This window comes from Etheostoma cragini, chromosome 5 (genome assembly GCF_013103735.1).
Source record: "Etheostoma cragini isolate CJK2018 chromosome 5, CSU_Ecrag_1.0, whole genome shotgun sequence".
Classification (NCBI taxonomy): Eukaryota; Metazoa; Chordata; class Actinopteri; order Perciformes; family Percidae; genus Etheostoma; species Etheostoma cragini.
The window spans coordinates 21,152,835-21,180,739 of NC_048411.1; the positions used below are offsets into that span (position 1 = coordinate 21,152,835).

At 39.8% G+C, this 27,905-nt stretch overlaps 1 protein-coding gene across 1 annotated transcript; it reads right to left on the reverse strand.

Moving 5' to 3' along the window:
* Positions 1-221: 221 nt before the first annotated feature.
* On the reverse strand, positions 222-27,276 carry cspg4b (chondroitin sulfate proteoglycan 4b). The gene is made up of 10 exons (XM_034872124.1): positions 26,974-27,276; positions 22,220-22,383; positions 16,004-19,579; positions 14,887-15,360; positions 14,054-14,230; positions 8,895-9,093; positions 7,501-7,632; positions 3,929-4,101; positions 3,228-3,411; positions 222-2,447 (listed from the first exon to the last, which is right to left on the reverse strand). Exons 1-10 carry the CDS (start codon positions 27,059-27,061, stop codon positions 421-423), a joined length of 7,194 nt encoding a protein of 2,397 aa, XP_034728015.1. The 5' UTR covers positions 27,062-27,276; the 3' UTR covers positions 222-420.
* Positions 27,277-27,905: the final 629 nt, after the last annotated feature.

The window sequence follows — 27,905 nt, forward strand, 5'->3', positions numbered from 1 at the left end:
TGACCACTTTGTAAAAGCTCAAGTGAACAAAGTCTGTCCCACCAACTCAATATACAGCAGTGGTTGTAAATCACGTTTCATGGACTGTGCAACTCAAAGAATACCCAAAGCTGTCCTGATGCTGGTTAATGTAGCGCAAAGGAGTTTGGCCATTGTAGTTTTCTGCTCAATCCATCCTTAAAGCGACAAAAATCCATTTTTGACCGATAGGGGTCGGAAGACCTGCGCTTCTGGTGTTTTCGAACCGGAAAAGGAGGGGCCAAGTTTGAATGTTGTATTTACAAACCAACAATCCTACTCGTTCTGCCTTTAATCTAATTCATCGCTGTCTCATCTAAGTACACAACCACATATGTTATCAAAACCTGTAACATAATTCTCTAAAACAAACTCTATCACTACAAGTTGGTTTGTGGAAGATCATACCCAGTACTGATTTGTCTGCAGAGTAGGAGTGGTGGTTCTAATAATTTGGGAAGACGATGAAGGGGACCCATTACTCAAAGAACTTATGAGCATGTTTGAATCAATAGTGTTGTAAGCTAAGCCCTGCTTTTGCGTCAAAAAACGATCAAGAACAGGGCTTCCTGGGCAGTTTGGGTTTAATGGAGTGACAGTCACTGTGGGAACTGTTGTGCTTCTTTGGGTTTGACCTTGGTAGGACTGACTGCTTGGAAGACCAGTGGAAGGTGGCTCCTTTGGTGCAGCAGTGCTCTGCTTCCTTTGCCTGTTGTGTCGAAGAAAGACAACCAGGACTACAAAGATGATTATAAGTAGCAGCAGGGCCAGTAGTGGTAAGATGACCAGAAGCGGACTGGAGGTCCTTTGAGGGTAGGACTCTACACGTACTGGTGTGTTCCTAAAGGGAAAATCCTCTGTTCCATGCGTTGGTTTGGCAAAAGTTGTACTAAAAATGCTTGTTCTGTTGGAGTTTCCCCAGCGGTTGCGTGCCTTGAACTTTTGCTGGTTTTTACTTGGTTGCTGGGTGTAGAGGAAAGCTGTAGACAGGACTGGAGGAGCAGTTTCATCTTTGGAAGTCTGAGAAACAGATGATGTAGTTGGGATAGGACTCATTGTGGTTGGAAAAAGTGCTGAATCAAATGGCACAACTGTAAAGTGGAACTCCCCTTTAGCAGGTTGGATGTTATCAGCTTTTAGTACAAACACAAGTGAGTCATTCAGCTCTTGAACTCCAGTCATGTTGGCATTGAGCTCCAAGGCTACCTTCCCCTGCATCACCTCCTGAAAGGTGAAGGACTCGGCTGGAACAGCTCGCCGAACCACCTTCCCATACTTAGGATGGGAGATAATTTCAAATATAGGGTCACTATCACTGATATTAGCTAGTTCAGAGGCATTAAGAAAGCTAATGTTGAGTTTGACAGCAATGCCATTGGGAATCCTCAAACCTTTCCCAACCTTAATCAAAGGTCTGGTCGTTATGTTAAACACTTGGCCAGTTACGTTTGCTTCTGAAGTAAAGACAGCGAACTCAAAGCTGTCGTCTGCAGAGGAAAAGGACAGCATGTGGTAGGACAACCATCCAGCCTGTAGATCCTCCTGTTCAAACTGCGTAACCTCTTTATTATCCTTCAAAAGTTTGCCAAAGTTTGGAGGCCTTGTAATCTGGTAATGAATGGTGATGTTTTTCCCATTGGTCTCAGCAAAAAGGTTGTCTTGGGTCAGTAATACTGAAGTCTTGCCTTGCTCCAGTGTCAACCCAGTGTAGTTGACCAGAGAAATGGTGATTTCTGTCACTTCTAGGTTAAATAGTTTATAAATTGGTTTATGATGGCCATCCGTGACACTGAAGTAAAACACCCCAGAGACAGAGCTTCCATCGTGGATGAAATAGACGCTTCCGTTATTGATTTGGGCTTGGGTAAAGGCCACTATTGACTCATTCAAACTTCCTTCAAGAGCTAGGTAACCATTGTTTGGCTTGCTAATCACAGAGAACTTAATATCATCAGGAGGATTGTCTAAATCTTCAACTTTGAGATTCTCAGGCCGGAGGGGTACTGTGTCCCCTTGTACCACCCTCAGACTTGGAGCTTTGGTTTTCAGCAAAGGTGGCTGATCATTTACAGGTATGATTGTAATGTTAAAACTTTCGTGAACAACGTCAATATCATCTTCAGGGCGTTGCGCAGTTTTGCCCTTAGAATTTAGCCATACACTGAATGCAAAAGAATCAAGAGTTGTCTCTGAGTTGTCGTGCTTGTAGACAATACCGTATTTGTTAACGATGAACTGGGAGAAGTTAGGTTTCTCCTTGGTGAGTTGTCTCTCACCTACCACTATGACACCATGCCGAGGCAGAGATGTGACCTGGAACCAGACCTCATGCAAGCTCCGCTGAGGAGTCGGCAGCTTGGACATTAGGTTAGTGGCATCCAGCTTGGATTCATCAATGATGACACTCTCCCCTTCTGTTACCTCAGCACCTAGCACCAAGCAAACATTAAGTTAATCACCAATGACAACATTGTTAATCATTTTAAGTTAAAAACAACATAAACAAGAGCATAGGTAGGGGTTTTTAGCCATGGGTGGCTTTGTTCCGGACTAAAATATCTCGACAACTATCAGATGGATGTGTGTGTGTGTGTGTGTGTATGTGTGTGTGTGTGCTTGTGTGTGTTTGTCTTGTATATCTCAGCCTTTGTATAGATAGCCTTTATTATTTGGACTCATGGTCCATAAAAATACAAAAGCAACAACAAAGAAACATACAGATACACAAGACAGACACCAATCAAATAAGACAACCATACCAGTAATCCCATAAGGGGGACTGGTATCGCAGAGCACTGAACCTTGGGTCAATCAGATGTACAATGACAGAGTTACAAGAAGAATTCAAGCGACCGATCCATTTATACATCAAATTCCTCAGTAAAGCGGAGAAAGTAATAACTCCTGCTTGACAAAACAATTCACTTGCACTACACCACCTATACTCTGCACTGATGGTTTTTTCACTCGCACTTGTTTTATTATTACGCTCCTTTTATTATGTCAAGAACATTGTGTTGCATTTACCTTTTGTATGTATCATGAAGTCAAAATGTCTTGCAAAAATAATGACATTCTCTTCAACCTCAGCTATACTTTTTGTATAGAGCTAATTAGGAAATGTTAGAATGCTAACTCGCTAAACTAAGCTGGTTAACATCATACCTGCTTTACTCATGGTCATACTAGTGCTAGACTCGTGTTCATACCTGTGTTTGCAAGCAGGACGGTGTTGTGTTCAGGTCCAGTATTCTCATAAGAAATTACTATTTTGAAGGTCTGGCTGTCCAGAGAAGTAGGCGGGGATGCCACAGAGAAGGTCATAGAGTCCATGGCTTCCCAGCCCACTGACTCGATGGGGGTTTGCATGTACACAACCTCTTTCTTGTCCACCTAAGGTACAAAAACACCACAGATCCTCAGGCAAACCACGATCCAAAATATATTCACATCAACAAATATGCAGATCAGCCATCCCTAAAGTGAACTGATGGTTTATTCAACTGTATAAACAGTTCAGTGGCCTAAATAATTATTCACCCTTCTGAAATACATTACTACAGTAAGTGTAAGAGTTCATCAATAATTTAAATCTACTTTGCTCGGCAGTAAATAACGTGCACAGAGCATCACAGCTTTAACTGTGTCAGATCATAATCCTTCAGAAATAATTGATTACATAAGAGGCTTACATGTTCCATTTAGATAAAGAAGCGCAAAAGTCAATTTTATGAATGAGGATGAAGATTATCTATTATTCATACCTTGTAAATCTGGCAACTTTCTACATTCATGGAGGAACCCCAAGGTTTAATATCAAACTGGTTCACATCCCTTTTATTTTAAAAATATACATTATATCTCATGTAAAATTATAGAAAAGTGTCTTTCAGTTTTCAGTTTCACTCACCATGTCTTGTGTGAAAGTGGAGATGTCCACTGTTGAATTATCAGACAGTCTCTTCAACAGACGGCCAAGTTTAGGTTGCCGGATCACACTGAATGTAATGATGCGGTTCAAGGTGTCGCTGATATCATTGGTCACTGCTTGTAAATCCTCATTTGTGATTGGAGTAGAAGAGCCTGGAGGAAAGACATTAAATTAAGAGAATTATTGGTGGTAGTGGCTTGGATAGTTGATCATGAAACAATATGTGGAAAGAAAATTACTTTTTCTTGTCTGGTTTTCAGTTTAGCTGCTACTACGCTGTAAAAACTCTTGTGTGACTGCATCAAATGCAGCAAGCTTCCCCTCTGAAAGCATTTCACATCTTTTTGCCACCAAATTATGGAAAACAAGCACTGAAATAAAAACCAATGAGAGTCCTTTGATGTGTCAAATCAAAGCTGCACTGCAGACATCACAGGCTTTTTACAGCTTGGTCCAACTGCAGTGCGCGGTGTTACATAAAATCCAGGCAAAAAAAAAAACAGCATCTTGCAGGCGCAAAAATCTTCCACATGGGGGAAATGTAGAGAGACATCAAACCACGATGACAGAGACCAACTACTGAGAACTCCTTTTATTCTTGAGATGAATTACATAGATATTCTAGCTCTGCTGCTACTGTGAAGATGGTAAGGCTCCCAAAAAATGACTGCTGATAAAAATGGAAGTTTGATCAAAGCACAGGGAATTTCATTCATTGTCGTGAGCACTCCCACCATCCAGTCTTAGAGGAAGAGGGAGAGACGGGCTATTTTATCTTTTCACACAACCTATCTTGTTCTTAATCTGCACAATATGGTTTCAGCTTTGTTGTCGGATATTTGTGCAGCCTTCTGTGACGGGCCGGAGAGATTATATCTCCAACTTGGCTTATGAACGCCTCAGGATCCCCCAGTCGGAGCTGGTTGATTTGGCTTGGGAAAGGGAAGTTTAGGGTCCCCTACTGGAGCTGCTGCCCCCGCGACCCGATACTGGATAACCGGATGGAGATGGATAGATGGATGGATGGATTTTATGACGGTGGTATGTAAAAAGTAGAAGTAGTAGCTCACTGGAACATAAACAAAATACATCACAATCAAAATACTTGCTGAAACTCTGTTTGTTGTGTGTGCAACTTTGGTAATGTGAGACTGAGATATGTAAAAATTAAATAAAAACACCATAAATGAAGTTTATGTTTATGAGGCGTATGGGATAATAATACATCTACATCACACATATAAAATGATGACAAATGATTAGAAAAATAGAGCAACTCGGAACTGAGTTTATCCATACTACAATAGTATTAGGGCACTACTATACTCCTACATGCAATGAATGTCTTCTAGATGAGACTGCCTGAAGGTGTGTTTTTATCCCCACACTTCTGAAAACCAAACAAATGCCATTGGTTATCCGCAAATTTAAACAATTTTAATTTTTACTCGACCTTCAAATACGACCAGCGTGAATGTGTCTCACACTACCCCTTAAATTATTATTAAAACCCTTGATTGTCAGTTAAACCTCCCAATCCCGCACCACCCCCCTTCATCTGCCCCACCTGGCACAAAGCACAAACAGGGCTGCCTAAGACAGATAGTGGCACAGCTTTTCAAGTACCCACTCACCCTGTGGCTGGGAAGCTCAGCAGAGCGTGCCAGTTGGCAGTTTGCTGCTCTCACAATATCCTTTCCTTGTAACTCTCAAGCCAGACTACTGGGAATCTCAAAAAATATTAAAATGTGTTTATGCAGACATAGAGCACAGCCAGCAAGCTAAAAGTAGCATACTGTATATCAAAACTTTAAGCAGTCAGCTGATTCACCAGTCTGGTATTTGGTTAAAGCAATGACTTGGCTGTTGGAAAGGTTCTGAATTATTTAACCTAAGCATGCTACTGGTGCAGGTAAAATTTGACAAAATACAGCAAATAAGAGGGCAAGGGTGACAGCCGCATGCATGCACACGCGTGCGCGCGCACACTCACACTCACACTCACACACACACACACACACACACACACACACACACACACACTAACTACAGCCCAAATAATAGGAACAAAAAAGAGGAAAATCAATACTTTTGTTATGGATATTAAAAGCACACCTAAAACTTAAAATATTGTTTCAGTTCCTTGCAGGAAGCAGCTGCTTAGTTTCATTACACAAAAGCCCATCAATAAGAAATTCCACCTCAGTAATTCTTTTGATCTAATGTTGAAGGGAGGACAGAAAAAAACATAACTAAGGGACTGTTCCTTTTTTATTCAGGAGCTTTGGGGTTAAAAAAAACTTTACCCACCTTTGCCAATAATGATTTCTATGACCCTCCCCAACAATTATATATGCCTTCTGTTCTGATTTGAACTTGACAAAGATGTACAAAATGCCATTGTTTTTATATAAACATTACATACTTTCCACAACTAACCAGCTGCCTTCTTATCTTGTTCATCACACTCCACTGTTATGGCGGCCGTTTCAGTAGATTTACTCACTAACATTGTTGTGAAAACACAATAACTACAAAAACTAAATGCACACTTCCTGCATTATATCAAAATACTACGTTACTCCTCTATTAAACTAGTATTCATATGAAATAAAACAATAAAACATTGAGACCAGTCAACAAAGCACACTGGGTAATAACATATTCAACACGTGAACTGGAGCACTCCTTCCTTCTCAAATAACTTAAAGGCTGTCATTTTCACAATTTCACAAATAATCACAGGGACCGAAAGAATATTTGAGTCAGATAGGGCTGGAGCCTGGAGACCTCCCGTCTCATGCCCGTAGACAGTTAAGACAGCTCATGCTCTCCCGACTGTGTGCTGTCCGTGAGCTTCGAGTTTTCAAAATAAACGCTTTCGTCTGTTTCGCTATGTTTTCGTAAGTTGGTGTTTTCAATGTTTTTGAACTAAACAGTACGGCAATCGTGTAAATGAATAAATAGTTTTTTTAGCAAATGTCTCAGTTACAAAATGATGGAACTAGCAAAGTAGTTTTGTGTTTATATGTGCGGGAGGGATCTATTCAGTTTGGGAAATTGCACGGTCCATACAAAGCTACAGCTCAAATTGTCTGGCTGACTTAACAGGGAGCTACCCGTCTGCTAGCGCTGGGGTGCTGAGACTGAGAGAGCTACAAGGAGCTGCATGGAAAAATATGCACCAAACAAGCCACTTTTCAGAAATGTTGCTGTTTTCATGAATGCAAAAGTTAGGTGACCCTCCCCTCAACAAAGAATAAAAAGCCATGACCCTCCCCTATTTTCCTCTAGTCGTCCATTCCAGAAATACCGAAAGGTCCCGAAAATAAGATGATGATAAGTTCAGGATGAAAGTGCGGCTGGAAATCAAGTTTGGTTTGTACTTACAGTATATCAAACCAATGACCCGTTCTTAAAGTTTTACTTCTTTGAGCTGAGCACCACAGAAAAGGGAAGATAAAAACTATCAAAAGATACTAGCACATTATTGGCTTTGTTAGACAATAATACAAATAAAGAATAAGTATCCTTGTTCCTAAATGATTTACCTGGAAAAACCTTGAGTGGACGGTTTTTCTCTAAACTGAGAACTAAGGCCCTGGCAGTGATGCTGAAGATCTGCCTGGGAGTGAAGTTCACACCATCGTTGACCTGGAAGTTGAACCCTCCAGACATAGCTCCTGAAAATGTGATGAAAAAAAAAATAATAATTTAAAAGCAGTCAAAAAGACTTAGGCAAGGTTGTTACATTTTGTCTAATGCAGTGGACAAACTGAAACTTAGTTTTGTGAGAACATGTTTTCACGTTGTTCTTGGCAGATATGCTGTCTGGGTTCTGTTAAATAAACATAAAAAATACTTGATCAGCACTCCTGATGCTGGTCTCAAGAAAGACTGCAACACAAGCTATAATCCTTATTCCGAGTCAATAAGGGAATACTCAATCAAAATCAATTGTCTACACTTGTGTGTGCAAAAAGAAAGAGGCATACTTAAACAAAATAGGTGGGGCGAGTCCCTTACACACAGTTACTACAACCTTTCCTGGTGGGACAAGTACAGGCAAAGAAAAAAGTAGATAGGATCCAGAACTGTAAGCAGAAACCTGATCTAAGACTCACACCATTAAATGTTGACAGATAATATCAACCACTTCCTGACTGTACATTTATCAGCTCAAACACGTCTGTCTGTATCAGTGTTGATAGAAATTTAACGACCAATGAAGAAAGTTGCACATTGTTGCTGTAGATGACTGTGATTTCAATGTGAAGTAGAAAGTAAATCAAACCTTAGGAATTGTCAACAGCATCTTCTAGTGGACACGAAAGGAACCACAACCACAACAAGTTATCTTAAATCTAAATACACATTTGACATTGCTGCAATTAAATCTAAAGCATGCAGAGGAATAAAAAGGAATTTGGAAGACTGCATTACAGTTTATATTAGGACTGGGCAATACAATCTAAATCAATGTCACAATATTAAATATAATCCCTTTTCAAAAAAACATCAAATATCTATTTTTTTATTGAATGACAACATTATCAAAATACAAATCTAATGAAAGTCACATAAATGATAATTGAGTACTGAACTATTGCCCAGTCCATATACTAATATAGCAATAGAAACGCCTAAAAATCTAGATATTATTGTGGTCATATTTCTATTTTTTGTGCCTGTTAATTCTTTTAATAGTTTCTTTTATAGTTTGTAATTTGGCAGGAAAACCACTGTATAAGTCTATGGCTTCTTGACCTCTCCTGTACCGCTTGTTTCACTTCTGTTTTTCATGCCGTTTGTATAAATGCGAAATTAAAAAAATTAAAATAAAACACAACATTTTTAGCTTATGTTGTTAAAACAAATCAATTCTGGATCTCCAGCAATGTGCAATGTTAATATTTCAGTAGGGGATAGAAAAAAGATTTTTGACCTTTGTGAACAAACAGCAGCTGTCCCTGGTCTATGTGTTCTTGGGTGAAGTTGAGCACTGATTTCATGGGGGCACTCTTCAGGGCCAGGTGTCCGTTGCTAGGTGGGGTCACCATGAAGTGTAGCCCCACCGAGGGTGTGTCCAGGTCCTCCGCGTTCAGGTCCTCTGTTCTGATCTCCGTCACTGAAGACACCCAAACCTGACACAAAAGACACACAACAGGTGCCATTTGAAATCTCCACGAAAAAACAAACCTCAAGGAGAACAGCGACAACAGAGAAGTATGACATGGCTCATGATGTAGGGGCTGACAGCTCAATGACAGTTTGACATTAATTTGAAAGAAGGAATTAAATACTGTCAAATATTGTCATACAATGGTTACATAAAAGTTTTTTTTCCATTTGCAGATGCCAGTCTTTGATCACAACCCCTGATACAAAAATTTGACTTTCTGTAGGAAAGAAAGGGATTGTGTCTCATGTGCCTTTCTCACTTGAAGAGCAGCTATGCAACACCTACTTACTGCTCAGATATACAGTTGAAAAGGAAGTGAGACATATTAAGACCAACGGAAACAGCTTATAGTCCTCATCATTCATCTCTGCATACAATGGACCCAGGATGCAGTGGGTGTGAGTCCAGCTCCAAGGCTATTTCCCATGTTTTTTGCTCTCTTCTTCTACTCCTGTCATTTTCCATTGTGCAGTACATTATCCAACCAAGCAGAATTGAAAACCATCTCTAACTGAGGCACCTTTTTATTATAAGACGACAGTCCCGTTCAACATCATAATTGAAAAAAAAGGACATCTCAGGACTAAATATAGGCATGACGATAAACACAGTTGGGTGAACTGCAGAGTGTTGGAGAGGCACAGTTAAGGTCCTGCTTCCATGTAAATTCAAAAGCCTTGAGCTAACACGAAGGAACAGAGGAACTCATTGACACACAGAGCATAAAGCAACTGGACCGCACAGACACTTGACAACAAAGGATGAGCCTCTGTACTTCGGGCCGGAAGAAAACTATTACATAACATAGCACTGTTCTCACACTGGTTAGGATTCCACAGTAATTACTGACGGGACAAAAATCATGAGAATGTACGACTTACCCAAATCTGATTACTTGAAAAACGAAGGCCGTTTTCACAGCAAATATTTGGAATTGTCATAGTAGGAAAAGCACAGTTGTTAACAATTATATTCACGATGGCTCTGTTCTATTCAAGTGTCCCAGTGAGCCAGCATGCACAATACATTAATCCTGAAACTACAGCAGCTAAATGGAATTCAACCATCATTCATATCTCCTCCTATAACATGTCTTCTGTGATTGCCTCACGGAAGAGGCCTATAAGTATTTGTGATCAGTGCCTGCAGTAATATACAGACAGACAGATACATATTGCATCTGGCCACTTGCAGTAATGGTAACGGAAAATATATTTGTCATCAAAACCTTCAGACATTCAGCAGATAATAATAATTTATACTGTTTATGGGGGTAAATTACAATTTACACTCTGTTTTGTTAGTAATCACTATACACAGGCCTGAAATACACACACATGCTCAGGACCTATTCCTGCACAAATGGAGAAATGTCAGAGTAAGAAGTGCCCTGAGCGGTTGGGGGATACTGTGCCTAGATCATCTCTCCAGCTACCAATCCACAATCCTACCAGCCCCATAATTTGGTCCATACAGGGACTTTAACCCACAACCCTCTGGTTCCCAACACAATTTCCTAAAGACTAAGCTACTGCCAACCTGAGACACAGGGCAATACTAGCTTTCAGTTGGTTTCAAGAATTAGTTTTTCAAAATATAAATATTGATTATTGCATTTTTTTTAATATGAACATGTTTGGTCACAAAGTCCACTCTGGTTGGAGTTCATGGTGTGAAATATATTCTTATGTACCATACAATTTACAGTCCTCTTTATACAAATAAATGTCCTATTTAAAACAGTTTTTGGTTGGCCATATTGTAGTGCAATGCCCCCACAAGATATACAAGTTTTATATAGAGGGTGTGATCACAGTAACATCTCAGTGTTCACACAGTAGCTAACTAGCAAGCATATTTATTTATTTAGTTACCACTGCTGTGCTATGAAAGTAGAAGTTTTACCTTTTAAAACCCTACCCTAAAATGTATCTATTCGGGTGTAACTGGCAGTGAGCTGGCCTCTCAGTTGGTTGTAAGTGCTACTTACTGGAACAGAAGTATGGGGTACTTTTTCACTTAGCACCTGCACACCCCACATCCACCCACCACACGGGGACATAACACACATCTCATTGGTTCCACAGCATAACGTCTTCCCACATGAGAAGCTATATGAGTGTGTGTTCAGCTAGCGGCAAATGCCTATACCTCCAATCATCCTCCACTTAACAGGAAGTCACAGCAGGATCAGTCTGACTCACCAAAATTCAAAGAAAAGACACATGAGATCAATTTGCACAAAAAGCCCTGTGGAGTCCAGATTAATCCCTCAAACCTGACGGGAAGAGTCTGCCGCTCATTAGGTTGCAGCTTAAGCCACGGAGACGACAGTTAAGTTTGAGCAAAACAAACTTAAAGTAGTACTACATTTGACTTCAGGAAACTCTGCTCACAGCTCTATTCTACTCTTGAGTCACACTTTAAAGGCCTCACAGTTAAACAATGTTTAATTCCAGTTAAATCCCCAGAGACTGCTGATATGAGTCCTCGGGATGGAATTATTTCTAAATGTCTGTCACAGACCTTGGAAAACAGAAACAGGTCAAATGTATGTCACATATGTTCATACTGCCACAACTACAAAATCAAAACATTTGTTGTGGATTAAGGTGTACTGGTTTCAGTTTAAAAAGTGCAGATTCTGCATACAGATGTACAATTTAAGGTTTTTGTTGACATAGAAAATATTTTTTTAAAGCTAGAAATCATTATTGGATCTTTCTTCGGTCTGTTCTTTTTTCTTTCATTTTTGACAAAGCAGTTGTTTTGAGACAGATGTATCCATTTCACAGGAAGACCATATTAAACCTTTTAAATCTTATTTAGCATGTAAAGGTAATCCCTGTGGCATGATTGATCAATAAAAATCAAATTAGTCCTTTTATATATAAACATCAAAGCTGTTTTAAAACTAGCTTTACAATTGGGGAATAATTACATAAGGGAATAAATAAATAACTGTGATTGTAAGAAGAAGACCTGTACATCTCTTAAAATCTTCCACTTGTTCAATGAAGTGCAGTGGCAGAGAGCCACCTTGTGGACAAATCCAGACCTTCCACCTAACATCTAGTAATGATCATATTTAAATGAAACCAACTACTAACATGTGCAGACCAGGTTGTCAGTGAATATCGCCAAAAATCATAAACAGCTCCCTTCTAAAAACAAATTTTTTAAGTTTCTAATTAAAGCCACTTTAATTCAAGTGGCATCCCAGTGTTCTTCAGTGCAAGGAAATTTAGAAGTCGATCTTCTCTGAGTCTGCATGATCCCAGAGGAATTTGAGGCATTTGGTGCAAAGCTGCACAGACAATAGAGACCTGTCCTTCAGTCTCTCTTTCCAGCTGGACGTCTCACAACTCTAGCCACTAAAGATGACGAGATGATGAGTAAAAGTCAGCACTGCTCAGCACATGGACACACACAACAACGTCTATCTAATTTACAAGTAAAACATTTAAAATGTATGCGAGTTGAAGTGCTTTTCACAGATGGGTTTTAAAGGTGCCATAATATGCTAATTTTCAAGTTCATACTTGTATTTTGGGTTTCTACTAGAACATAATTACATATGTTAATGTTCCAAAAACATAATATTTCTGCCATGCTGTCTGTCTGAGTATACCTATATTCACCATCTGTCTAAAATGCTCAGTTTTAGTGCCTGTCTCTTTAAGACCCTCATCCCAAAAAGCTTATGGCGTTTTTCTTTAATGGCACCTGATTTACTTGTCTCGAGTCGGCTTGGCTCGACAGTGGTGCGCCGTCCTCCTTTTTCCATTGCAGATTAGTACCGCCCTATGCGTGAGGCGAGCATGGCTGGTCATCATAGCAGGAAACTGCTGTGACCTAACGCGGCACACACACAGAACGTGGGAGGTTTGTTGCTTTTGATTTTCTGCATGTGACTGTTGCCAGAAGATAAATTTAGTTTTGAAAGAGGCTGATTGCAGCAAAAAAAAATAAAAAAAACGCCGGCTAAACTATTTAAACACAACAGGTTTGTTCAGAACACCCCCATCTGTTGCTAGCAGTGATCATGCAGTGAATAGTGACAATTCTGATTACAATCAGTAGCCTGCAGGTTTTCACGTCACTTTTTGGTATCGCCTCAGCCCGCTTGGAACCTTGACTAAGATGGTACTAAAAAAAAGTACCTGTTAGCAGGTACCAGGGACTTTTTGTCATAATGGAAACCAAAAAAGGTGAGTAGAGTCGTGGCGAGACGAGGAAGTACCATGCAGTCGAAAAACGCCATTAGTCTGCTCTGATAAGCTTAGCATTTCCGGGTCTTCCGTAGAACATTTTGATACTTTCACAGTATATATACAGCACCTCAACCTAATTTATAATCAAGATGTGAAGTAGAGAAAACTGGACTGAACTGAGGACGTGGTCACAGTTTTTGCTATTTCCAGGCCAAGCCATCATGCCAGTCAACACTAGGGTGCCTGCAAAGTAAACTAATTTCAAGCGAGATATTTTCAGCAGCAAGACCGTGCCTGTGGGTTTTTCATTTTGTTTTAAGCTCTTTTGTATTCATAAGAAGCCTTTGAAACAATATACAGTCAATCCAAACTATGCAAAATAGCAGCTCCCTCTTCAATTCAATTCTTCAAGCAGCATTGCTGGCAACTGACCCACCAAAAAAGCAGTGCTTAATTGCAATACCAGGAGAAATTGTTTGAAAGCTTAAAAGAAATCCCAACAATGCACCCCCAATGTATGTCAATGTCTGTGCTGTGCTGCCAGTCCCATGAGACCCTCCTCCACATAGCAAAGATAGTTTCTCTCATCCAGCCATGGCAACTTGCAACACTGCCCTCATGAAAATTGTCTGACAGTAAGTTATGGTGCCAGACCTGCTAGTGAAAAAAAATGTCCAGTTTAAATTTAGAGCAGCAGGGCCTACTCACCCTGAGGACCCTGTTGGCTGTAATAACAGGAGACTCGTCGTTGACAGCTGAAACCTGGATGTACACCGTCTGGGCTGCACTCTGCTTCCTCAGGCCCGTGTCATTGGCCACCACAGTGAAGTTGTCAGCTAAGGTTTCACTGCTGTCATGGACGTAGTAAATGAATTCGTGTTCCACCTGATTAAAGATAATGGAAATGATTGGGAAGACCCTGATATTAAAACTGCAAAGATTTATTCAAAACAGAGAGGTAAAAAACACTAAAATTATTTTTGACTCTTAGATCATTATCATCACTTGGTCCATGACATAGCATGCATATAAAATATGGACAAAAATTAAAACCATTATTACTTTGCAAAATTTGGGAAATTAATTAGGAGCAGAAACATTATTGCAAGGCCAAGAGATTTCAATCGATAAATATTGTCAATACTGAAAAAGCTTATTGTGTAAAATGAAAGTGGAAGTAATAGAAAAATGCAGAGGACATAAGTCCCGTGTTACTTACTACAATAACAATCAATCCCATTTAATCAATCAAGTAGTCAAACATTGCTTAATATTATTCTTAATATTGCTATACATAAATGTAATTAAGAAGGCATTTTAGGTCACTAAATTCCTGTAGATCTGTGTCAAATCTGAAAAAAGCATCCTCTCCTTAAAACCATTTTATGCCTGTAAAATGGCAATGATCATGATAAGACATGACCTCTGTGTCTTATTAAATATTGCCACCACACTAAATCAAATTACTTATACATCAATCCAACTGCTGGTCTGTTGCTGTTTTTCTGCTGCCACTATAAAAGCGTCTGTCAGTTCCTCACCTGCCTCCTGGAAAAAGAAGTTATGGCCACACCGGGATGTCGAGAGTGCTCAATGTGACCATGCTGCGGGAGCTCAGTCAAACTATACAGGAAGTTGATTCGAGAAAAGTGTCGGTTGGTGACTTTGAGCACATCCTGGGTCAGCGCCTTGGAGGCGCCCTCATTCAGCGTAAAATTAAAGACCTGAAGAGGGATGAGGCGTGGGATGATGTCAACAGACATCCTAATGCCATTGACGTCTGTCACCCCATTGGTGGCATCAAGGATCAAAGTGTCGTTTACTTTGTTGGGCTCCACCTGCATGTACTGGATGTTTCCACTGTTTATGTCCTCTTGGGTAAACGTCTTGACAGGAGACTGTTTGGTTCCGATGTAGCGCTCCCCCGCTTCAACAAAACGCCGGAGAAAGCCATGAGACGGGGCTACCTTCACTGTGAATACAATCTCAGATGGCAGGTTGTCCTCGTGAGTGACCTGCAGCAATCAGAAAACATATTATTTGAAATGTTCCAAGTGTCACTAAAGTTTAGTTTTCATTTTTTCTCTCAATGTAACATGCCATTATTTTAAAAAGAAAATGCTGGCCGGCATTAAGTGTTTTCTATTTCAGAAGCCTTTAAAACAGTACAAACTGCTCATTTACTGTAACAATTGTAAGATATTGTTCTTTTATCATAGTTTAAACTATCTGCTAAATGTTGTTCCCTTCTGACACTGTAACTGCACCACAACATGATGCAGGTTGTTTAATGAAAAATCTTTAGAACCAGGTTTGGAAGCTCTTAAAATAAAACGTTGAAATGAAACATTGTGCTCAGATTCCACAAGTATGCATATCATTATTTAGAATATATATCAATTATTATTATAACTATAATTCTTATCATTGTTATCTTTTATAAAGGAAAGGTTAAGTGGCCAATGGTCAAATAATAAAGAAAAAAAAACTAGATTTTTGTAATGTGGCATTTTAAAGACATTTAAAGCATAAATTGCAATATGACAAAAAAGGATGGTATTGGCCTTTAAAATGGCCATTGTGTAAATGGAACCAAAATAAAAATGTCATGACTTTGGATTAAAAACTCTCAATATGGGTCTTTTCTGAAACACTCACCTCTAGTTTAGTTTTGCTGATCTTCACTGGTTTTCCCTCTTCCACAAGTAAGATGTTGTGATGCAGCACAATAGGTGGCCTCTGATGACTTTCCAGGTAAACCTTCACATTGACTCCCACTGCAAGCTGAAGACCTTTAGCTTTCACTGTTAAATTAAAATAGTCTGCAAGATGCTTGCTGTCATTGTGCCGATAGGAGATCAGCCCATCCTTGAAGTCCAACTGTGAGAAGGAATCCACCTTTGTGTCACTGCAATAAAGTCCTCCATACTTGGGAGCCTCATCCAACTTGAAAATGACCTCCTGGTCATCTCTGATGTCCATATTTGATATGACACTAAAGTTATTGGTGGAAAAGGTTGCTGACTGGCCCTTCTGAACCAGTAACCCGGTGTTGTTGCCGACCTTCAAGAAAGGCTCATGTGCACTGATGTCTAAAAGACTTGATATAAAATGTTTTCCATCTGAGACAAAGAGCACAAACCTACCAGTGCTCACACCTTTATGAATGAACAACACTCGCTTTTCTTCCAAATCCTTCTGTTGAAACTTGAACAGCCGATGAGTAGTGTCATTAACCAGCACTAGATCTCCCATTGGGATTCCACGTCGAGTGTAAATCAACTGGCCATCATCAAAATCAGAGTCTGCATCATGATAACGCAAATCCTCTATAGTAAGTAGCTTCTGTCCATCCCTAACTACATGGAAAACCTTATCAATAACACGTACTGGCTTTTGGTCATTTATTAGTTGAATAGATATGTTGAATATTCCTTCTTTGGAGCCAATTTCATCTTCTGCGATGGAGGATTTGAAACCTTGGCTGGTGGAGGCTATGAAAGTGAACTCATCAAGAGTTGTTTCACTGTCATCATGGATGTACATTATCCGTTCCTCCAATATATCCTGGTTATTAAAGGTTAAGATGTTGTCGTAGCTAGCATTGGAATTTGACTGACTAATACGGACTAGCTTCCCATGTTTGGGACTGCTTATGACTGTGTAGTACATATCCTTTGTACTCAAAGTCTCTGCAAACAGGTCATCTTTCATTATAAGCTTACTTTCTCCCTCCAGAAGTGAGAGTCCACCGTTTCTCATGAACACACTGTTGACATCAGCTTTAATGGAAAACCGGAAATCATAGTTTTGTGACTGAGCATGTTTAGAAACCAGCTGAAATTTGAACCTGTCGCTTATATCTTCATAAGGCCTGTCGACTAGCTCGTAATGCATTTTGAGATCTGTTACATCTCTTTGACTAAAGGTTGAATTCTTGCTCAAGACTGTGGTGTCGCGCAGGAGTTTCCCTTTCTTTGGTGTGGTGAGTACCCGGAAATAAAGGTCATCCTCTGAGAGGGTCACACCTTCAGCTGTGGCAAAAAGACACTCTGAGTCCAGTGTCACTTTCCTAACTTTATTCATGTCTATCATAACATTCCTCAATAGGTGGTACTTCACCCACTTCACAGTGATTGAGAAGAGTATTTCAGTGGTTTCCCTAGCAGCCACATTAACTTTGCTCTTAAAGTAATCAGTGACATTGGATGTCTGGATTTCTTGAAAAGTGCTAACATACCTCAGGCGCTCTTTTTCTAGAAGCCTTTGGGAAAATGAGTCAGTAGGCCTCCATTCACCGCTTGAGTGAAGTCTCTGGAGTTCTCCAAACTGAGGGGGTTCAATGATATCATACCGGATGTCTATAACTTGTTTCACAGCATTGGTTTGCACAGCCAGTTGCTTTGAACCAAGTATAGCTGTCTCTCCTTGAATGATCTGAAGGCCTGTGTTGTTGGCAATTTTATACTCCAGTGCTATAGCCATGACCCTTAGAACCACAGTATTGCTGACCTTTTCCCCATCACCAACTCTAAGAACTATCCTTGAGTTTCGAACTCCTGTGTGGACATAGCACACCCTCAGTTCCTCCAAGTCTAAATATGAGAATGAGGTCACTGCCTTGCCAGGGTTGTTTTCAATTTCTAAATATCCTGCATCAGCATTTAGGTTCCCAAGCACAGAAAATACAAGGTTGGTGTAGCTGCTGTCAATATCTGTGGCTTTCAAAACATCAGTGGTGAGGCGTTTCTTTGAGTTCTCCAACAGGACAAAGAGGTTTCCTTCAGGGAGACTCAATTCAGGTGCATCGTTGGTGGGTGTCACAGTAATATTATAGCGGTGCAACTTGTTGCCCTTCAGATAATCAGGAACTTGCTTTCTACTGCTAGAATAAATTGAAAACATCAAGAAGTCATTTGGTTCCTCTGAGCCTCCATGGATATACATCACTCGTCCATGCCAAAGGTCCAACATGCTGAAGGTGTTCTCCTCTTGGTCCTGATCAACATCAAGCCTTATCTGACCACAAACTGGTTGCTCCCGAATTCGGAACATAATCTGAGACTGTCTAATCCCAAGCTTTTTGAAGTCCAAGAGTACCTTGATGTGTTTGGCTTCGAGAGACGCCCGACCACCTTCCTGGACCACAAGATCTTTGACCTGCACAAAATTTGAGCTGTACTTTCTGTCCAAGCCCCTTGCAATGGTAGACATATAAAGTGACGGTGGTGGTGTCACCAAGGGAAAGAAGGATCCTGGAGCACTTGTTGGACTCACAGTGTTCAATGATTCAGGTTCTTTCTCTGGCTCACAGCCAACTGAGATATCCTTGCTGACTACAGCATTTGAAAGACCTGTTTTCACTCCGTTGACTTCAATGTTCTTCAAACATCCTTTAAAGGAACCTCCTCTGACACGCTTTCCAGACACAGAGACAAGCCCCACCTTCCTGACTTCAGATCTGGTGCTGTCATCGATACCTCCAACAAAAAGATAACCTTTAAAATGAAGCCCCTTTGAGCGAGAGCTAATGCTACTTTTCACTATCTCTCCATCAACAGTAAGCTCAAGGCTTTTGGAACTGAAATGCAACTTGATGGAATGCCAGTTCCTGTCATTTATGAATGTAAGGGATCGAAGCTCAGTTATGGTTCCACCTTTCCCAACAATGGCCACTGGCAAACCTTCCTGAACCTCTACAGCCAGAAAGTCCCCCTCTCTGGCTGAATTGTACAGGACAATTCCCTCTTTGGCTGATGTGTGCACAACACACTCGAATATCGCATCCTGCTGGGTGTTCCAGGTTGGAAGAGAAATGTAAGCCCTGGAGCTAAAGAAGCTGATAGGGTCCTCCTCGGTTGCAAAGAATTGGGGACTACAGCCTAAAGACACCTCATGGACATTCTTGAATCCGGTATATGGCCTCAGTGATGACAACAAGTCATGTTCGTTAAAAATCACCTCGTCCATGCAGCCTCGGAAGCCGACTGGGTCTCTGGGGAGGTATAGTCTGTCCAGGCCTCCTGAGCCTCCAACATAAAGTACATCAAAAATCTCTAAATCATGATGGGAGCTTTGTGGCATCTTTGCAGCCGTGTGCGAATTCTTGTCTACAGTCAGAGTGATATTGTGCTGCACATGGCGAACCTCCACAGAGTGCCAGGCCAGGTCGTTAAACTGGATGCTTCTCTCTGACTGTAGGATTAGCTCCCTCGATCCAAGATCAAGTTTCAGCTAAGACAAAAAACAAAACAACTGGATTAGAAAATATGTTATATTACAGAAATAAAAGGTAAATCCTCATACTGATCTAAGCAGCAATTTCATTTTATTTCAGGCATATCATATTAGAATAGATACATATTTTTTGATGTCCCACATTCAAATATGATAGCTGTTACAGTAGTCACGTGCTTCTAGGAATGGCAGTGTTGGTCCACCATTTTGGTTAACACTGAAATACTTTGAGAACTATTAAATGGATTGGCATGACATTTTGGTGCAGACATTCATGGTGTTTAGAGGATGTAGCCTACTGGCTTTGGTGATCCCCTCCCTTTTCTTCTTGAACAACCACTGATTTTATTTTTATTTAACATTTCTGACAACTACTGAATGGATTGCCATTAAATGTGGTACAAATATATCAAGAGGATCCTGATAAGTTTGGTGGTGACCTTTTTTCCAGCGCCATCATAAGGTTTGTCTTGACAACTTTTGGATGGATTGCCATTCAATTTTGTTAGACATTCATGAACCCATCAGGATGAATTGTCTTTCATTTGGTGGTCCTTTAACTTTTCATCTACAGCCATTTTCAGCTCACGCTCAACTAATATCATAAACATTATACTCACAAAACATTAACACGTTAGCATTGTCCATACAAGCAGGTTGGCAGGTTCAGTATTTAGCTCAAAACAGAGTACAACCTTACTTTTGGTGAAACATTCATATATAGGTTGCTACTGTCTGGTATGATTGTGAAGACATCATTGTAAAAATAATATTTTCATAAAAAACAAATATAACATTACAAATGCAAAAATAATATGCAGATTCTTAACATATTGTAATTGTATCAAATTATATAATTGTTTCTATAACTTATGACATTATGACTTATAAGAATTAAATTATTAGGTGTAGACACTGTGACACCTGGAAAGGGAAACAGGATTTAGACTGCTCATGCTCCATGATGTCACCCGCTGTAATAACAGTGAGCTTTTCTGCAATTTAAAGCAGGAAGAGAACTATCATCTCTTTGCCTTCAACTATGTCCACAGAGCATAATGTCACCATCTCAAACTAATGCTGCATTTAGATGACGTGCTTGTCAAGGCTTGCTGCTGAGTCCCTGCTATTCATGCACGGATTTCCAGGGAGCGACGCTCATGTCTGACTCATGGAATGAGACCCCGAGCCTGGGGATAAGTGAACAAAAAAAAAACTGGTGCCAGTTTAAGGAACAGGGACGAGCAGTTCACTCCAATGGAACACAGTCGTCTGACACAAATAGAAGCTTGGAGACAAGAAATTCTCAACTTTGATTCACAAAGCTATAATGCATATCTCGGAACTCTATGTGTTTCCTGTGACTGTGTTTGCATATTAAAAAGCCTCTATAATATGTCTGTCCATTTTTTATGATCATTTAGCCTGGCTTAGCTGCATACACTGGCTAGATTAGCCTTTTTTACTACTAGCACACAGCTTTAGTTCAAGCTGACTCCTCATATTTTTTCTAATCTTGTAATTTAAATGTATTCTACTATGGAATTTAGTGCCTAGAGAAATAGAGAGTTAAACTTTCTGTGTCTGATAATCCTGATTAAATATTACCAGTTTGAAATTAAATACATAGGTCTTTTCAACTAACTAAGCCTTGAATTGACCAAAAGGCACTCTAGTCACTGAGGAGACACATTTATGTCTGCACAGCAGGACAGTATGTGGCAGTGTTAATAACAAAAGGTCTGGACAAAGGAAAGAATAGCTTCTTTATTATATATCCAATATAATCCAATCCAATCCACTTTTTTTATATAGTACGATTTTAACAAAAACAACGCTTGGTCCCATCTAGCTTTAGGCACCGTCAGCAGCAGCTGGTCAGCTAACCTGAAAGATTGGCCGGGAATATAGTATATACCATATATAAAGAGCAATGATAATGAAATGATTGGTTGAATAAATGCTTTTGTTTTTCAACACAAAATCCTTTTTGTAATTTCTTAAGCAGGAATGTCAAACATTTGCTGGTTCCAGCTTCTCAAATATAACGATTGCTGCTTTGCTGTAATTTATAACATTCTAAATTGATTGAAAAACAGGACATTTGAAGATGCCACTTTGGGTTCTGCTAAGTTGTGATGAACATTAAAAAAAGACATTTTAATGGATTAAAAATTAATTCATTAAAACAAAAAATGTTCATTAGTTACAGCCCTATATTACATTCTATTATGGAGTGATTATAGTCCCAGTTACACTACTACTGTACATTATTCAGTATGACCCAACAATTATCGCTTGATTATTCAAATACAGTAACACACAGATTAGCTGCTTTCATAATCTCCTACTTTCCACTGTGACTGGTTCACGTTCACACCACACAGTCTTGTCTGCTTGTGTTACTGTGTTGAGAGACTGACATTGTCAACTGTGATGGAGCCATAGCTTACGTCGATCAGTGTGTGTGTGTGTGTGTGTGTGTGTGTGATGTATCTTTATACGCGTGCATGAGGTCAAGCACAAGGATCTGTGTGTATTGCATGCCTGTACATACTGTATGTGCACAAGTGCATGTGTGTGCTCATGTATGCATAAATACATATGCTCAAGTGCTGGGGCCATTGATGTACCCACCTGCAGGCGACCAGCATGGAGCTCTAGTAAGAAATAGTCAGTCTGGCCAGCAGCAAGAAACAGCAGGCCGTTGGTGCTGGAGGTTCGAAAGCGAATGCGGAGCGTGTTATGGTCGGACGACTCCGTTGCCTTCAGCTTTACAAAGCCGTCGCCATAGAAGGAAGCTGGAGAAAGAAGGATGTATTAAAAACAAATACAAAAAAGAGGAAAAGAGAGTATGTACAGTATGTGTTCAAGTGTGGTGTTCACTGTGTCTTATGCAGCCTGTTAACATTTAACACACTGCGTATGAACAGCAAACACAGAACAAGTCAAGTCAAGCAAAGTGGTCTTAAAATAGCCAACTTGTGACATTTAGATATAAAAGTCGGACTAATTACCATCTTGGTTGTTTTTTACAAGTGGAGCAGAGCCTGTGTATTTTGAAAGCACGCACGCACACACACACACACACACACACACACACACACACACACCTCACCTGCATCTCTGTTGAGTTTAGCCTTCCTGGTGGGCCTGTTGTATTTGTACTTCATGTGCTCAACCATAGGGATTTACATGCCTTCAAGTATGGCAATTATGAAGCACTAGAGCTGTACATATAGAATAATAAGCACCTTTAGGACGAAACAAATCCTGTGCATTGAGACTGAATTGCAGGTTTATGATTTTGCTCGTTTGTAGTTTTGAAAGAAAGTTGTTCACGGACTGTCCAAAATCATAGGAATGACTACTGAATTTTAGAAAAGGTATTAGACTTTAATGCCACAACAGCAGTATACAATCTGAAGCAGAGGATGTGGAGATGAGCACGGGGGGAGACAGACACGTTTGGGCCTGCCCTAGCCTGACAGGCACCTTCAACCTGAACATGAAAGGCTCCGACATCTTCAAATTGTCCACGGTTTCCACAAACAACGTGGCGGACCGACCCAGCTGTTTCTTCTACCTCACATCCCAGCCTTCTCGCATCACCCTGTTTTTTGGTCTATCACGCTCTGAAGCTTTCTCATCCAAGCCTCCATGCCCGACAAACATTAACTAAAATATGTGCCTCTGTGAGAGAAACATGTTTATTACACATCTCGTGTATTTGTGGTTTGTGTCCCCAGGTCAAGAACAGAGTTCTGCTAATGGGCCAGAGTGACTCACTGGGAGAGCTAGATAAAGTTAATGTGAGTTAATGCATTGTTGTTACTCCTAAAAGGGTTAATGCACTAATAGGTAGTTTGCCTGAACAAATTCAATCTGTATGGACTGTGCAGTAAATTAACACCATTAAACCAGTAAAGCATGTAAATTAGCCCTTCAGCCAAATCCACAGTCATCAGGAGCTGATTGCTGAGAGCCAAACAACTATATCAGTCCCCCTTAGTGTATCAAAGATATCATGTACCCTGTGGAAACACATACAAAAACGCAATAGCAACATGTCAAATAACTAAATCCATTTCGGCTTTTGTATCTTGGAGACGACGCTCTGAACGTGTCAGTTTTTCTTCTTCTAGATGGAAATGATGTTATGCCACATCTCAACTTGGCACATAAAGATCTTGAGATGATATGCAGCATCATTTTACATACATGTTTTGTTATCATATGTTTATACAATTTAAATTTGGCTCATATGTCAGAGTAACATACTGTTGTTTTTATCTGTTCTAGTTTATCTTAACAAACAAATGTTGATATTTTGTAGGGGTGCAACTAACTAATGGAGCTCAGCCTAAATTCATTCAGCAAGACCTCTAAATAACTTTAATCGCCACAATCTCGTCCTTAAACTATTCAGCTGTTAAGAGGCATTCACTTTTCAGTAAACCAACCAAAATTGCCCACGAAATCTATGATCCAAACACAACACAACATCCTGCTTTAAATGTCTTCTCTTGTTGCTGTCAGCTGTCTTTTCAGGCAAACATGCAACCCTCCTCCTCCCCTTCCCCCTCTGGTCATCATCAACCACGTCGACCTGAGTCCCTGTCCGGCGGACAGCTTCTTCGTTCAGTCTTCAGGTTCCTTTTCCAGCATCACCAGCGTCTAGGTTCCATCGGGGAACTCTGACTCTGTTAATTTTATATTATGTACAATAAATCTATGCATATCAGCAACAAAGTCTCTCCTGATTGAACTACTTTCATAATCAATGTTTTGCTTGTGGTCATCATGTGGTCTATAAGATGTCAGAAAAAAAGATTAAAAATTCACCATTTCTTTCCATCACATTAACCTAAATCCCGGTCTTCAAATATTAAAGTCCAAAACCCAAAGACATTTAGTCTACCAACAAATAAGACAAAGAAACGAAGCATAACTGTTCAACTGATTTTGCATGAGAAATGAATTGGTTATCAAAATTATGCATTTTCTTTCAATCAACTAATCAATTAAGCAATTTATCCTTGCACTTCTCTAATCCTCAATCCTCTAATAATATAAGAAAAACACAATACTAAACCATAGCTGTAAAACAAAATGTGCACTTATTTTGACCAAGATTCATTCATTTTGTTTATACCAATTATATACTGTACACAACACAATAATGCATAACACCCAGTTTTTGTCCATAACAAGTAGCTAAACATTTTTTTTTTCAATGAACTTCACATGGTTGTCTCCATCTCATATTTCCCACTGTAGTCAGCTTCGGAACTTATTTGTGCAAACGTACAAAACAGCACTGGTACACACCAGGCTGAATAATCAGGTAAAGTGCAAACACAAGCTTGAACAATTATTAAATATATTTTAAAAAACAATTGCTTACTTTCACCAAAGATTCCCCTACCTGCTGATATACAGTACCTATTATTTATTTTTTTTAAATAAAATGCTCCCTTCAGAGAAAAAAGTATTTTTTCAATTGCAGTTATTCCTATGGTTTGTTTAAAACAAATTAACTGTCATTAACAGACCAGTCAGGTCATGTGTAATGTGCCTTATAGCAGCTGTTTACTACAGCTGAAAATAAAGTAATTGATTGGCCCACAGGCACACACAGCATCACTTAACCTTATTCTGACCCCTTGTCCTTTCTTATTTAGACGTCATGGTAATTCATCTGACTGGATCGGTGTGCATAACAGGGAGGAAGCATTCTCGAAAAACTAGCCAAGAGGAATGCAATGATATTTTTTCCTTAAATTCACAAGGATGGAAATGCATGCTCAATTGTATTTTGTCGATGTCACAGTGACGTTAAAGTTGTATGATTGAACGTCATGTTTGGTTAAAACAAAAAGGTTTTTTCCCAAAGTTCACCTTCTTATAGGGAACTGTATTCTTGGAAAGCTGTGATAAAATGTTTCAGCTATTTTTGACATACTCACATGCTTAAACATGGACATTTTTGGGGGGTTTGTTAATGAAAGAGCAGTCTACTACCAGAAAAAAAATACACATAAACATAGCCGTGTACACCTGAATGTGTGCCTAAAGAAGCAGAAACAGGAGGTGTTTAGGAGGTTGTTCTGTAATCTACATGTCTGCAGGGGCAGTTGTTGTGGGTCGGGGACATTTTTTTGTGTGAGATTTCACAAACCACTCTTTCAACAACAAAGCCAGTGACCTTTTAGCGAACACCGGTTTACAGTTAATTTGAGGGGTGAGACCAGTGCTTGTCACTGCCTGTGTGCCAATTCACACAACAGATCAGAGATGCAACTTGACTGAAGCGCCTCTTCGGATTTTTGTTGACTGTCGTGCCACTCTGTCGCTGATGCATTGTCAGAGGCTGGAACGTGGATGTTTTAGCAAAGGCTTGTTTAATGATTCCAAGGGAATACATGCATTCTGACATGCACTGAAGTAAAACAATTGTCTATATTGTAGTTATTTTCAATGATAGATATATGGGAGTGAGTCACGGTAAAATCATTCCTGATTATCCCCAGGGCCAAAGCCTGGTTCACTGCTGACTTTAGATGACACAGGCATGGGATAAAATCAAACAGAGAGGCTAATGAACGACCACGTGAATGTAAATAATGTACATCTGAAGCTGTGACTCACTAACCCCCCCCACCCCATAGATCTTTCAATGCAGCGACAACTGTCCATTTCTTGATTTTATTTGAGTGTGCTACAGTCCCTGTCAGATTTCTGTGCATCAGAGGCCCACTTCTGGTGCTTCCATATGACAAGATGAGAGGAATGCATATATGTGTGCACAGGTTATCTAAAGTAATATTGATAGTAATCAATAAGTAATATAAGAGAAATATTGATGTGATTGAGCCTCATTCATTTGAGAAAATCATGCTGCTTAAAAAGCTAAACATTTCTGTTGTTGCTGTTGTGAATTAGTTATTAACATGCAGCCAAATACCGACCAGCCAGACCTCATTCACAATGTATTCAATTATGTTGAGGTCAACATTGAAAGACCTGTGTAACCCTACAGCACGCACAGAACACATTTAACAATTCTCTGTAAGCTGATACTACATTAAGCCTGATACAGAAATAGTACTCTGGCCTACTATGAAATAAATCTCAGCAAGCAAAAAAGGCTACAATGCCATTTGTTGTGACCACTGAAGTGGTCGCCTGTAATTCTCTACGTAACGTTAACGTTAGCCTTCAGCCGGTAACTCCGATCCCTCGGTAAACCACAACCACCTGGGAGAAAGTCGTCAAAGTTAAGTCATATAATGATATGGTTACAGTATAAACAACTCGGAATTGAAGCACCTTCAAATGAGTTTCTCTCTCGTTTGGTTTCATTGAAAAAGGAGTCAAAAAGTTGTTACCTCCCGACGCCAGCTTCACCAAAAGCGACCACCAAAGCAGACCACGGAGCCACAACTCCTTCTGGGTGTTTTTCACAACAGAGTCCATCTTTCTTCTCCCGGTGGAAAACACGTATGTTAGAGGGCATGTACGGTTACATATTTACAGACCTGGTTTTTCTTCTCTTTACGCTTCGGCAAGTACAGTCAGACACAACAGTTGTGTCTGTGTGTGTGTGAAGCTACGCAGCAGAGAAGAACCTTAACTGAGACGCCGATGTAGGTCTTCGCTAAACTCCGCCTCGACTGTGTGTGTTTGTGTGTGTGTGTGTGTGTGTGTGTGTTTGCGTGTGTGTGTGTGAGTTTGCGTGCGCGCACGCGAGTACGAAGTACCTCCGTTTTCAAAACAAAAGATGTAAAAAGAAGGAGGGGGGAATGGTTGGCCACTTCTATTGATCAGATTACGGCAGGCATACCTTAGTAGCTATACAAAGATATACATTTAATGTGGACATTCCTCCACATTTGGTCAGGTTAATTCATGGAAAAATTTGACTGCACTGTATTTGTATTATTAGGCAATGTCTTATTATGAATATATCCTCCGTTAAAAATGTTTTTAAACCTTAAAAAACGTTTTCAAAGACTTTTAATTTGAGCTAACCCTTTCCTTTAAAGGGTTATTTAATGGGACAGGTGCATGATTTAACAGCTTTTATCCCTTAACTTAACAGACTTAAACAGACTTTAATTTGCCAATGACATCCAAAGATTCACCCTGACGTTTTCATATTGATGGCTAAATAAATAATATTATTCTGTAAATTAATACGTATATAAATGTTATGGTATAGACCAAATAAAAAAAGTTGTAGATTAGATTAAATAGATTTAATAATGTAAATAATGTAAATCAACAAGGTCCAGGGTGCTCAGGAAGTTCAGTCAGATGA

Excerpts from the sequence above, each read along its gene's own strand:
- cspg4b (XM_034872124.1), bottom strand. The coding sequence starts at position 27,061 with ATGGACTCTGTTGTGAAAAACACCCAGAAGGAGTTGTGGCTCCGTGGT. Across the intron at positions 9,094-14,053 it reads CAGCCAACAGGGTCCTCAGG|GTTTGGGTGTCTTCAGTGAC; the intron begins GTGAGTAGGCCC and ends CTTTTGTGTCAG. Across the intron at positions 2,448-3,227 it reads CGTCCTGCTTGCAAACACAG|GTGCTGAGGTAACAGAAGGG; the intron begins GTATGAACACGA and ends GCTTGGTGCTAG.